The following is a 14,320-nucleotide window of genomic DNA, read 5'->3' as shown; positions in this document are numbered from 1 at the left end:
ATGTTTGTTTTTTGCACCTTGTGACATGAATAACTTTGTTTTTCAGCACTCTTGGTACTTCTTCGAAGCCCTTGTCAAAGCCATGGCTCATTACCTCATCCAAAGTGGTAAAGTCAAGGCAAGGTTTAACGACTTCGTTATTTCCCGCGTTCCATCGCTAAAAACCCTAGCCCTTATTTTAATTCACCCTCGTCCTTCTTGTCCAGTTCGCAAGAAATCAACGTTTTCCCGGCTCCTTCTACCATGCTGTTGAGACCTTGGTCAATATGCTGATGCCTCACATCACCCAGAAGTACAAGGACAACCTGGACGTGGCACGCAATGCCAACTACAGCCTGGCGGTTTTTATTAAGGTCAGGGGTCCTTCATTGTCGATATCAGGGGGGTCCAAACGTGACGGTCACATCGTGAAAAATTAATACATGCAAGGACCGATTTGATATTTTGTTAAGCAACACATGCTAACAAGTTCTATACATGTCAAGAAAAAACTGCATCTCAGACTGTAGGTCTATATATGTTTTTTTTTCTCTCAAAAAAATGTTTTTTTCTTCTCAAATTATTTTCACCAATTTTCCCATAATTCTCATAATATTATAACCTTTTTCCCAACCTAATTTTTCACGTTATTCACGTTCAACGTTATTCTATTTTGTCTGTATTTTGTCTGTATTGTTTTAGCTCTTTGCAACAAAAAAAATATTATTTGGACTCATAATATTACAAGTCTTTTCTCGTAAAATTGTGACTTTTTGCTTAATATTTTGACTTTATTTTTGCAAAACTACTGTTTTTTCTAATTATGATGTTTTTTTGTTTACATTTTCTCTTTCAGCTTCTTTCTTGTAATTATTTTCTCGCAATTATTACGTTATTCCTAATATGTTGCAACTTTTTCACCAACTTAATTTTCCAAAAATTACAACATTTTTATTATTTTTTTATACAACTTTTACAAACTCTGAGTTTTTTTTCCAACATCTTGTATTTTTTTTCTCCTGAAATCATTTATTATTATTATTCCAAAAATGACAACTTTATTCTGTTTTGTTTATATTTTGTCTGTATTGTTTCAGCTCTTTGCAGCTAAAAAAAATATTATTTTGACTCACTTTATTCTTGTAAAATTGCGACTTTTTGCTTAATATTTTGACTTTATTTTTGCAAAATTACTGCTGTTTTTTTTCCAATTATGATGTTTATTTTTTTTTACATTTTCTCTTTCAGCTTCTTTCTTGTAAATTTTTTCTTGCAATTATTACGTTGTTCCTAAAACGTTGCAACTTTTTCACCAACTTAATTTTCCAAAAATTACAACATTATTTTTATTTTTTTAAATACAACTTTTAGTAATTCTGTAATTTTTTCCGATATCTTGTATTTTTTTCTCCTGATTTTCTGACATTGTAAATTTTTCCCAACCATTTATTCCAAAAACGACAACTCTATATTGTTTTATTTATTTTTCATGTTGCAACTTTTTCACCAACTTAATTTTCCAAAAATTACAACATTATTTTTCTTTTTTATTTAATACAACTTTTAGAAATTTTGTAATTTTTTCCAACATCTTGTATTTTTTCTCCTGATTTTCTGACATTGTAAATTTTTCCCAACCATTTATTCCAAAAACGACAACTCTATATTGTTTTATTTTTCATGTTGCAACTTTTCCACCAACTTAATTTCCCACAAATTACATTTTTTTTTATTTTTACTTTTTTATTTAATACAAGTTTTAGAAATTCTGTAATTTTTTTCTCCAACATATTGTATTGTTTTTCTCCTGAATTCCTGACATTGTAATTTTTTCCTAATCGTTTATTCCAAAAACGACAACTGTATATTGTTTTATTTGTTTTTCATGATTCTTTGCCACTAAAACATTATTTCCCCCCATAATATTATGCAAAATTACTCTGTAATGTAAACATTGCGACTTTTTTTCATTAGAGTACAAAATGTTTTCTTAATATTTTGTCTTTATTCTTGCAAAAATACTGTTTTGTTTTGTTGGGTATTTTCCAACTTTTTGTTTTATTCCCCTCATAATTATGACTTTATTCCAATAATATTTTGACTTTATTTTTGTAACACTGTAACTTTTTCCACAACCCAATTTTCCCAAAATGTATATTTGTCTTTAATATTACAGCTTTTTGTTACTAAAGCATTATTTTTCCTATTATATATTATTATTTTTTTATTATGAGTTTATTTTCATAAAACTGTGACTTTTTTCTTGTTAGAATGTTTTTTTTCCCCCAATTGGGTTTAAAAAAATTCAAACTAGTTCAACTGTCTTCTTGTCATTTTAATTCATGATTATTTCTTTATTCCAATCATGTTTTTTCCACAACCTGATTTTCCCAAAAAGGCAACTTTATTTGTTGTTTTCTTAATTTATGAAATTATACCTTAAAAAAACATTTTGTTTTAATAACTGCCCTTTTCTTACTTACAAAAAAACCTTATAGCACTAGTGATGTTATTTTTCCTCATAATATTACATAAAATGTAAGTTTTTCTTCTTTTTTGTTAAGGTCACTCTTTATAATGTTACGGTAAAATCCCAGCTTTCGGCCACAAATGGCTCCAGTGCCGCACTTTGGCCACCCCTGCCCTAGATGTCAGTTGTTATATTCCAGTCAGAGTGCATCAATTCTCGAATAATTTGTCTTATTTCTATTCCCACTTCAGCGCTGCTTCACCTTCATGGACCGAGGATTTGTCTTCAAGCAGATCAATAACTACATGAATTTCTTCCTACCCGGAGACCCAAAGGTTTTTATCTGCTGCTCTTTGTGACTTTCTGCCAGATGAAGCGGGCAAAATAAATATTTGATCCCTTACAGTTCAGATTTTTTTTTACGATAGCTGTATTATAACACAGAGAGAGAATGTAAATACAAAAAAATACAGATAAAAAATACAGATCCTCGCAGGTAGGGAATGTAATTGTACTTCAACTAATAAAGTGGTGGATAAAAGACCACCATGGGCAAGACCAAAGAGCCATCAACTCAGAATGACAAGCCGGTTCACGATGTCAAGGAAGTTGGGAGCACAGCCAGGAAGCTACACAATAAAGCCATAAATCTTCTGTACTGCTGATGTCTTAGGAAAGGGATAAATCAGCACATAATCCAATATTTATTTTATTGTAAGCTTTCCGTTATTTTTCTTCCAGACGTTGTATGAGTTTAAGTTTGAGTTCCTGAGAATCGTGTGCAGCCACGAGCATTACGTCCCTCTCAACCTTCCCATGCCCTTTGGAAAAGGCCGAGTGCAAAGGTTCCAAGGTAAGCTAAATGATTTATGACTCTCCGGATCTCCGTCTCCTTGAATCGAAATTCCATTTTGCGATATAGATCTTCAACTGGACTACTCGCTGACCGATGACTTCTGTCAAAACCACTTCCTGGTGGGTCTGTTGCTGAGGGAGCTGGGCGGCGCCTTGCAGGAGGGCCCAGAGGTTTGTCAGAACGCTGTCCAGGTGCTGAAGGGGCTGATGGTGAAACACGCCTTTGACGACCGCTACGCCGCCAAAGTGAGTTGTACATCCGAATCAGTCCGCACGTGCACGTACGTGTGCACGTGTCTACATCAAGATGTACGTCAGGGGTGTCCAAACGTTTTCCAGCGGGGGCCACGTAGTGAAAAATTAAAGAATGCAACACTTTGATATTTTTTAAAGCAACACACGATGAAGAAAGAAGAAACTGCATTTGAGATTTGTCATCTGGTGAAAAAACCTATTATTGTTTTCCCCATTTTTGCTGTTGTTGTTATTTTTTTTAATTATTTTAATTTTAATTTTTTAAATAAATTTTACTAAAAAAAATTTTGTTTTATTTGTATTTTTATTCAACTTTAAGTTTTGTCATTATTATTATTATTATTTTATTATTATTATTGTTTTTTTATTTTATTTTAAAACTATTTCAACTTTAAGTTTTGTCAATTTTCTTTCTGTAATATTCTCGTAATATTTTGGTTTTATTCCAATGAGAATATGATATATTTTGTAAAGCAACACACGATGAAGAAAGAAGAAATTGCATTTGAGATTTGTCATCTGGTGAAAAAGCCTATTATTGTTTTCCCCATTTTTGCTGTTGTTATTTTTTAATTATTATTATATATTATTATTATTATTTATTCATTATTTTATTATTATTATTATTTATTTTATTTTAAAACTATTTCAACTTTAAGTTTTGTCAATTTTCTTCTGTAATATTCTCGTAATATTTTGGCTTTATTCCAATGAGAATATGAGATATTTTGTAAAGCAACACACGATGAAGAAAGAAGAAACTGCATTTGAGATTTGTCATCTGGTGAAAAAGCCTACTATCTTTTTCCCCATTTTTTGCTGTTGTTGTTATTTTTTAATTATTATTATATATTATTATGATTATTTATTCATTATTTTATTATTTATTTTTTATTATTATTATTATTGTTTTTTTTATTTTATTTTAAAACTATTTCAACTTTAAGTTTTATCAATTTTCTTTCTGTAATATTCTCATAATATTTTGGCTTTATTCCAATGAGAATATGAGATATTTTGTAAAGCAACACACGATGAAGAAAGAAGAAACTGCATTTGAGATTTGTCATCTGGTGAAAAAACCTATTATTGTTTTCCCCATTTTTGCTGTTGTTGTTATGTTTTTATTATTTTTTATTTATTTTTATTTTTATACTATTTCAACTTATTTTTTTATTATTATTATTATTATTATTATTTTATTTTAAAACTATTTCAACTTTAAGTTTTGTCTGTAAGTTTTATTATTATTATTATTATTATTATTATTATTATTATTATATAATTTTATTATTATTATTATTATTATTATTATTGTTTTTCATTTTATTTTAAAACTATTTCAACTTTAAGTTTTGTCAATTTTCTTTCTGTAATATTCTCGTAATATTTTGGCTTTATTCCAATGAGAATATGAGATATTTTGTAAAGCAACACACGATGAAGAAAGAAGAAACTGCATTTGAGATTTGTCATCTGGTGAAAAAACCTATTATTGTTTTCCCCATTTTTGCTGTTGTTGTTATGTTTTTATTATTTTTTATTTATTTTTATTTTTATACTATTTCAACTTATTTTTTTATTATTATTATTATTATTATTATTATTTTATTTTAAAACTATTTCAACTTTAAGTTTTGTCTGTAAGTTTTATTATTATTATTATTATTATTATTATATAATTTTATTATTATTATTATTATTATTATTATTATTGTTTTTCATTTTATTTTAAAACTATTTCAACTTTAAGTTTTGTCAATTTTCTTTCTGTAATATTCTCGTAATATTTTGGCTTTATTCCAATGAGAATATGAGATATTTTGTAAAGCAACACACGATGAAGAAAGAAGAAACTGCATTTGAGATTTGTCATCTGGTGAAAAAGCCTAATATTGTTTTCCCCATTTTTGCTGTTGTTGTTATGTTTTTATTATTTTGTATTTATTTTTATACTATTTCAACTTATTTTATTATTATTATTATTATTTTATTTTAAAACTATTTCAACTCAAAGTTTTGTCTGTAAGTTTTATTATTATTATTATTATTATATAATTTTATTATTATTATTATTGTTTTTTATTTTATTTTAAAACTATTTCAACTTTAAGTTTTGTCAATTTTCTTTCGGTAATATTATCGTAATATTTTGGCTTTATTCCAATGAGAATATGAGATATTTTGTAAAGCAACACACGATGAAGAAAGAAGAAACTGCGTTTGAGATTTGTCATCTGGTGAAAAAGCCTATTATTGTTTTCCCCATTTTTGCTGGGTTTTTAAAAAATATTATTATTATTTATCTATTATTATTATTATTGGATTATTATTGTATTATTATTTTATTATTGTTTTTTATATTTTATTTTAAATCTATTTCAACTAAGTTTTGTCAATTTTCTTGTCATATTCTCGTAATATTTTGGCTTTATTCCAATTTGAATATAACTTCATATGTATAACAAAAACCTACGTTTGTGTATGGACCAAGTGCTGAGAAAATGTATACAAATATCTCCTAATCTCCTAATCTGTACTTCCATTCCAGAGCCACCTGGCCAGACTTGCCACCCTCTACCTGCCCTTGTTTGGCCTCCTACAGGACAACGTCCGCCGACTGGAAAGCAAAGCATTTGGGCCTCCGAACCACCACAAGGTAAGCGGTACCCTTTGTAGTAGCTAAACAAATTGGAATTAAAGCACAGGGATTGTATATAGGGGTCTCCAAAGTGCGGCCCAAGGCACTTTCTAAACGCTTCATTTAGCAAGAAAACAACAGCAAAAATGGAAACATGTGCTGTCATTTTACAATAAAAAAAATAATCGAAATATTCATAGAAAAATGTTGAAATCTAGCAGGACAATATTTCTTGTGAATTTTCTTCTCATAATTATGACAGAATATTTGGACTTTATTCTTGTAACATTAGAAGATCTTTCGCCATCAAATTTTCTAAAAATCGTAGTTTCTCAATGTTAAAATTTTAACATTAAACTGCGAAAATGACATTATTATTATGACATTATTCCTCATAATATTATTGTTATTCTACTATTCTACTACAATTTTGTAGAAGAATAACAATAAATAGCAGTAGAATAACAATAATATTATGAGGAATAATGTCATAATAATAATGTCATTTTCGCAGTTTAATGTTATTGTTATTCTACTACAAAATTGTAGTAGAATAACAATAATATTATGATGAATAATGTCATAATAATAATGTCATTTTCGGAGTTTAATGTTATTGTTATTTATTGTTATTTTACTACAAAATTATAGTAGTAATTGTAGTAGAATAACAATAATATTATGAGGAATAATGTCATAATAATAATGTCATTTTCAGAGTTTAATGTTAAAATTTTAACATTGAGAAACAAACAAAACAATGCATATAACAACAATTTTTGGAAAATTTGATGGCGAAAAATCTTCTAATGTTACAAGAATAAAGTCCAAATATTCTGTCATAATTATGAGAAGAAAATTCACAATAAATATTAGAATGAAAAAGCTTTTAGAAGAACAACATCAAAATGCTAAAAGAAAAAAAATATATTCCAATGAGAAAAAATGTCAAAATTTTAAGAAAATAAACTTGTAATATTATAAGGAAAAATAATAGACTTGAAATGTTAAAGACATAACTCATAACACATAACTCACCGACTTAGCCGTGACTTCATTGTTACTATCATGGTTAATATTTTCATTACTAATATGTTTGACTGTTTTATTTCAGTGATTTTTAAACACTGAAAAACCTTAATGTTGCAGAAAAAAATGATAATTCTACAAGAATAAAGTCTAAATATTATGAGAATAAAGTCATAATTCAGAAAAGAAAATTAACAAGAAGAAAGTTTAACTATTTGGGGAAAAAACAGCAGAAATTAAAAAAAACCCTGCAGTCATTTTAAAGTCTAAATATTATGGGAATAAAGTCACAATTCAGAAAATAAAATTTACAAGAAGAAAGTTGAACTATTTGGGGAAAAAAAAGCAGAAATAAAAAAAAACTCTGCAGTAATTAAATTTAATTATTTTTGACTAAAATCAAAATATGAAGAGAAATAAGTTGTATTCTAACAAAAAAAAATGTGTAGCATTGAGATGAAATATTCAACAAAAAAATCATAATATTATGAGAAACAAAACAATAAATATGTTATAATTTTTTGGGGGAAAAGTTTTTAATTTTTAATGATTTTTTAATGAATAAATTATAAGTTAATTAATTAATTTAAATTAATTAATTTTTTAATTAAAATTAATTAAAAGTTTTTTTTTAATTTTATGGGAATTAAGTCATTATATCACTAAAAAAATGTGAAATATTTGGAATGACAACAACAGTAAAAATGTGAAAAGCAGACCAAAAACTGAACTTTGTACTAATACATTTTCATTTAGATGACAAAGCTGGGATGCCGTTTTTTCTTGAAGTATACGTAACTGTTTCTGGGGCTGGAAGATTTAGTCAAAAATCGAAATCATCATTAATTGAACCCACTTGCAAATATTTATTGTGTATAGTTTTGATTCCACATACTGACCCTTAACTTCTTAATTTTCCTTAATTTTGCTCTTTGATTGCCAGAACCCGATGGACGACTCTGTCATGGTGACTCCCCAGAAGCAAGGCACTTACATGGACTGCGGTCTTCACAAAGAAGTCTTCGGTGTTATCTCCGGAACCAGGGAGTCCAATGTCTCCTTGATGTGTAAGGAAGTAAAATGAGCTCATTGAAATACTTGGAAATACCTTGGAGATAAATACATACTTAATTCATCTCCAAGATAAATTCCCATTTCTAAAATCTCTGTATAAAAAATACGGAACAGATACATAATAATAAGTCCAGTCCTGTGTGTGTATTTTCTCGCTACCGGTGTTGAGGAAAGGGGGATGACCAATTTAGTTGTTCAGTGGAGCAGGACAGTGATAGTAATCTGCCGCTGAAACTGAGCTTCTATTCACAATAGATGAAAATATGAGCTGGAAACCTCATATTACAAATATACAACATAAAGTGGCCAGAATTATTTCAATATTTGTTCTCAATCAGAAATCACTCCACATTCTTTATTGCTCTCTGGTTCTACCATATCTTACTTATTGTGTGGAAATATGGGCTAATAACTATAAAAGCAATCTTCACTCGCTAAATGCACTGCAAAAAAGGTCAGTAAGGATAATTCATAATGCCGCCTACAGAGAACATACTAACTCCTTATTTCTAAAATCACAAATACTTCAACTTGCTGATATAGTTCATCTTCAAACAGCTAAAATAATGCATAAGGCTAAAAATAACCAATTAGCTAAAAATGTCATCCAATACTTCTCTACAAGAGAGGAGAAATATGATTTTTTATTTTTATTTTTTTTATTTTTATTTGAGAATTGTATTAATTGCCGAATTTGGTTCTCTTACTAAGAACAAAGGGAAGAACTACATTTGAAACACTTATATGCTAGGACTACGTTAGCGTTAGCATAGCATTTCAGTATGTGGAATCAAACTATGGAATGGATTGAGTAAGGAAGTCAAACAATGCACAACGATGAGCCAATTCAAGAAACAATACAAGCAGTTGATGTTTGCTAAATACAAGGATGAAGAGTCTTGAACGTGACAAAATTTAAAATTTAAAAAATTTAAACATTTAAAAATAAAAAAAAATAAAAAATTAAAAAATTTAAAAAATTAAAAATTTAAAAAATAAAAAAAAACTTGAATGAAATAAAACCTTTACCATTACCATATCTATAGGAATTTGATCATGAATTTGACCATTAATGTTCACCACTATTGTACTAAAGTGCTTCCATTTCTATGTAACTGCAGCGTCCCCTTATAGCTCCACCCCCAATGTTGGCTCGGGTCACCATGCAGGCTCCAGAGGCTCTTTGGTCTCCACTGACTCCGGAAACAGCCTTCCGGAGAAGACCAGAGACCGGACAAACTCTTTGGAGAAGGTAGGCATGACCACCAAAATGTATCTTGTCACATTTTGTCACACGTTGACCATTTTTTTGGCACCTCTGGAACCTACCACACACCTTGCACATAGAGTCCCCACGCCCCTCCGTCGCCGATGTCCCACAAAGACGCATTTAGGAGGAGTCACTCGGTCAATGTGCCGCCTCTCCCCTTGCATCCTGAGAATCGAGACCTGCCTCTAAAGCATGCCAGCAATCGTTTCACCATGGACTACTCCCTCCTTGCTGGACCCCTTCCAGGGGCGGCGGCAGCAGCAGACCAGGCTGGTCCTAAGATGCAGGTGGTTGGAGATGATGGAGAACATACCCATACAGTAGATCCCCGCATATATGCCAGGAACATCCACACTAGTGGTGTTATTGTAATAATTAAGATGTTAGTTGGTAGATAAAACTCATTTACTCTTGGGCATCATTTTAACATTTAATCAAACACCCAGCATGCCTTGCGGGTTATACGTACATGCTAGTATGGTTTTGCATGTATATTAGTGTATCATTTTGACACTGACATAGTCCATTTCATTCATTTTCTACCGCTTATCAGTGCTGGAGCCTATCCCAGCTGTCTTCGGGCGAGAGGTGGGGTACACTCTGGACTGGTGGCCAGCCAATCACAGGGCACATATAGACAAACAACCATTCACACTCACATTCATTCCTATGGACAATTTGGAGTGGCTAATTAACCTAGCATGTTTTCGGAATGTGGGAGGAAGCTGGAATACTTGGAGAAAACCTACGCATGCACGGGGAGAACATGGAAACTCCACACAGAGATAGCCGCGGGTGGAATCGAACTCGGGTTTCCTAGCTGTGTGGGCTGCGCGCTATCCACACGTCCCATTGTGAATTCCAAATGTATTATTTTTAGAGTAATGTGAGCATTTGGTTTGGTTTAATTACGAGCGTTTCAATTACTTGCAGGTTTTTATTACCCACGGGTGTTCTCCAAATGGAACCCCCGGTGCAAATGGGGGATCTACTGTACAAGTATTCTCTTAACCACCTGCAATGTGTGCTTGACGTGATTTCTTCTCAGTGTCACCCATCAAGTGTGCTTCATAGATTTCTTTCATGTTTGAAATGATTTCCCATCCGTGGAAATCACTGACAAAAACCTGCGTGGATTTGTCTTTGTGATCTGTGGAATTCTACTTGAAATAGTCTAGTGTGCTAAGAGTCAGTCTAAGTGTTGATTTTCTTTTATTCTGGCAACTTTCTCTGGCAGTGCGTCTCAGCTCCGGGCGGCGCTCTGCTGCGTTGTGACAAACTGGAACAAGATGATGTCAAAAACCTGCTCATGTGCTTCCTGCATATCCTCAAGAGCATGTCAGAAGGTATCTTTGTCCAAATATGGCATCTTTGTTTATAGTCATCCCTTGCTTATCGCTGTTCACTCATCCACCACCATCCATCCAATCATCCATCCATCAATCCATCCAATCATCCATCCATCCAATCATCTATCCATCCATCATCCATCCAATCATCCATCCACCACCATCCATTCATCCAATCATCCATCCACCACCATCCATCCAATCATCCATCCAATCATCCATCCATCTATCATCCATCCACCACCATCCATCTATCCAAGCATCCATCCAATCATCCATCCATCATCCATCCATCCATCCATCCATCATCCATCCATCATCCATCCATCCATCCATCCATCCGTCATCCATCCACCACCATCCATCCATCATCCAGCCATCCATCCATCATCCATCCACCATCCATCATCCATCCACCATCCATCCATCCATCCACCACCATCCATCCATCCACCACCATCCATCCATCATCAATCCACCACCATCCATCCAATCATCCATCCATCATCCATCCATCCCTCCATCCATCCATCCATCATCCAGCCATCATCCATCAATCCATCCATCATCCATCCACCACCATCCATCCATCATCCATCCATCCATCACCATCCATCCACCACCATCCATCCATCATCAATCCACCACCAGCCATCCATCCAATCATCCATCCATCAATCCCTCCATCCATCATCCATTCATCCATCCATCCATTCATCATCCATCCACCACCATCCATCCATCCATCCAAGCATCCATCCACCACCATCCATCCATCATCCATCCACCACCATCTATCCATCCATCATCCAGCCATCCATCCAAGCATCCATCCATAAATCATCCATCCATCCACCATCCATCATGCATCCATCCATCCATCCATCCATCCATCATCCATCCACCACCATCTATACATCCATCCATCCATCCCTCCATCCATCATCCATCACCATCCATCCATCCAATCATCCATCCATCCATCCATCCATCCATCATCCATCCATCCCTCCATCATCCATCCATCCACCATCCATCCATCCATGCCTCCATCCATCCACCATCCATCCATCCAATAAGGACACCTGCTATAACATAGCTTGCTTCCCTCACCCTTAGAAGCCCTTTTTGCATACTGGAACAAAGCAGCAGCATCTGAGCTCATGGACTTTTTTACATTATTGGAGTAAGTATGCAGCTGCAGCATAGAAGCTTATTACTGCGTATGTGAACACACGCTTATCATATTTATTTACTTTCCGCAGAGTCTGCCTGCATCAATTTCGTTACATGGGGAAGCGAGTCATCACCAGGTGGAGTAATTGTTCCTGATATTATTTTATGACTGAACAAATATTTAATTTTGCTTGGCACTGCCTTGACACAGTTAATGCTGTGTTAATCACTAAGAGTCCACTCATTTTGCAGATCCATCTTTTGATTACCAAATCTATTTATACAGCAACACATCTTGTTTCAGGAAATGGATTCTCACATATGTTAATTATTCTGACCACAGGAGTCACGAAGGGGCGGGACCTCTGAGTCCAGACAGGAAATCCTTGCTTGTGTCTCGTAACAGGGCGGGGATCCTGCACTCCCGCTTACAGCAGTTTGGGACTTTGGAGAATGCTCATGTGCTCAACAACGGTGAGATGGTCCTGAGTACTTCAATTGTTCACAAAAACTATAATGCAGCACTTACTATACATAAGTACACTTATGAAATGTTAAAATTAATGTTGGATCTTAGAGCGCTGTAGAGCTGCAAAATGCAAAATGAAGAAATGGGAATCAGACAAAAAAAAGTTTTGAGTAAGCAATTTACTGCAAAAAAGCATTGAAGTGAAATAGACATCATAGTACATCAGCTCATCAAAAGTGTAAGACCACTGCCTTTAAAAGCCAAAATCCTGGCTTTCAATGTGGTTTTCTGTCAGGTATTCACGCTGCCATGATGTCATATTCATAACATAAACTGTAAAAAAGGTCAGTAAGGATAATTCATAATGCCGCCTACAGAGAACATACCAACTCCTTATTTCTAAAATCACAAATACTTCAACTTGCTGATATAGTTCATCTTCAGACAGCTAAAATAATGCATAAGGCTAAAAATAACCAATTAGCAAAAAATGTCATCCAATACTTCTCTACAAGAGAGGAGAAATATAATCTCAGGGAAGAACGACATTTGAAACACTTATATGCTAGCACAAGTTAGCATAGCATTTCAGTATGTGGAATCAAACTATGGAATGGATTGAGTAAGGAAGTCAAACAATGCACAACGATGAGCCAATTCAAGAAACAAGGATGAAGAGTCTTGAACCAGTCATGATGTGCTATATATATCACTATGACAGTTACTATGGTAACCATTGTGTCATTGGATGGTCATATCACCTAATGCTTACGGTACGTGAAATTAAATTAAATTAAATTGTTAAGAAAAACACAACTTAAATTATATTAGGAAAGCAGGAAGTGAACAAATGTAACAGTTACTGATTGTAAAAGTACCAGATGGAGGGGTAGGATTTAATAAGCTTTGCTTCTTCCTACTCCTTTTGGACATGTGGAACTGGGAACTGATTATGGGATGCACTCAATTGTAATCTGATGCATGTTCAAATGAAATAAAACCATTACCATTACCAGAGTTATGGAACAAAAAAAAAGTCAAGTGGTAGACCCCCCAAAATGTCACTGGCTAACTGGTCAACACATAGGACGATCCTCAACCCACAGATTGATTAAGGTTAAGGTTCGATACTGGTGCAGATTGCAGTCCAATAACCTTAGAACCTCTAGTCAGAACCTGGTTAAGATCCAATAGTGCAATTTTTCAACTGGTGTTAAATTTTGGATCAGGAACATACCAAATAGAGCATATACCAAATACTGATGATATAAGTACACTACCGCTTAAAAGTCTGGGATCACTTGCAAATTGATTTGTTTTCCAAAGAAAAACACATTTTCATGAATTGAAAAACATTTTTTTCCATTTCACAAACATTTTTATCCATTTCACAAACAATTAAAATGAATCAGATGATTTTCATTTACATTTTTGCATAGAGGCCTACTATCAACAACTGTCAGTCCTCTGCATCAATCTCCTGGTATGGTATGGCTGCTAATCGAAGTTCATCATTTTATAAGGCTAATAGATTATTAGAAAACCCATCTAAATCTCTGAAATCTCTAAAAAAAATATCTTACCATGCTGGTAACTACGACCTTCAAAGAGCAGCACAAACTGGGTCTAACAAGGACACAAAAACGATGCAAACTGTGCAAGAAGACAAATATCTGAGAGTGTGTAGTTTAAGACAAAGACGCCTCACAGGTCGTCACCTGGCAGTTGCACTAAATAGTACCTGTCAATCACC

General features: G+C 33.0%; 1 protein-coding gene and 1 long non-coding RNA gene across 3 annotated transcripts in view; one reads left to right on the top strand and one right to left on the bottom strand.

Annotated features, from left to right (window-relative positions):
* LOC131104626 (dedicator of cytokinesis protein 9-like) overlaps positions 1–14,320 on the top strand; it is a 78,718-nt gene that overhangs the window by 45,840 nt on the left and 18,558 nt on the right. Inside the window, exons 26-37 of the mRNA XM_058051992.1 lie at positions 47–118; positions 207–353; positions 2,701–2,784; positions 3,191–3,302; positions 3,372–3,550; positions 6,111–6,218; positions 8,173–8,296; positions 9,425–9,555; positions 10,811–10,919; positions 12,042–12,108; positions 12,188–12,235; positions 12,442–12,572. Coding sequence (XP_057907975.1) covers positions 47–118; positions 207–353; positions 2,701–2,784; positions 3,191–3,302; positions 3,372–3,550; positions 6,111–6,218; positions 8,173–8,296; positions 9,425–9,555; positions 10,811–10,919; positions 12,042–12,108; positions 12,188–12,235; positions 12,442–12,572 — 1,312 coding nt within the window. The remainder of the gene's footprint in view (positions 1–46; positions 119–206; positions 354–2,700; positions 2,785–3,190; positions 3,303–3,371; positions 3,551–6,110; positions 6,219–8,172; positions 8,297–9,424; positions 9,556–10,810; positions 10,920–12,041; positions 12,109–12,187; positions 12,236–12,441; positions 12,573–14,320) is intronic.
* Positions 1–14,320, bottom strand: part of LOC131104627 (uncharacterized) — a 59,096-nt gene that overhangs the window by 38,389 nt on the left and 6,387 nt on the right. The window contains exon 3 of one of the 2 annotated variants that reach the window (XR_009119808.1): positions 8,072–8,288. The exons of the other annotated variant lie outside the window; for it this stretch is intronic. This is a non-coding gene — a long non-coding RNA (uncharacterized LOC131104627). Of the gene's footprint in view, positions 1–8,071; positions 8,289–14,320 lie in introns of those variants that run through there. 2 annotated transcript variants of the gene reach the window in all.

This window comes from Doryrhamphus excisus, chromosome 16 (genome assembly GCF_030265055.1).
Source record: "Doryrhamphus excisus isolate RoL2022-K1 chromosome 16, RoL_Dexc_1.0, whole genome shotgun sequence".
In the NCBI taxonomy this organism is placed as follows: Eukaryota; Metazoa; Chordata; class Actinopteri; order Syngnathiformes; family Syngnathidae; genus Doryrhamphus; species Doryrhamphus excisus.
The sequence above is the reverse complement of the archived record's forward strand: the minus strand, read 5'-3'. Positions and strand labels throughout refer to the sequence as shown.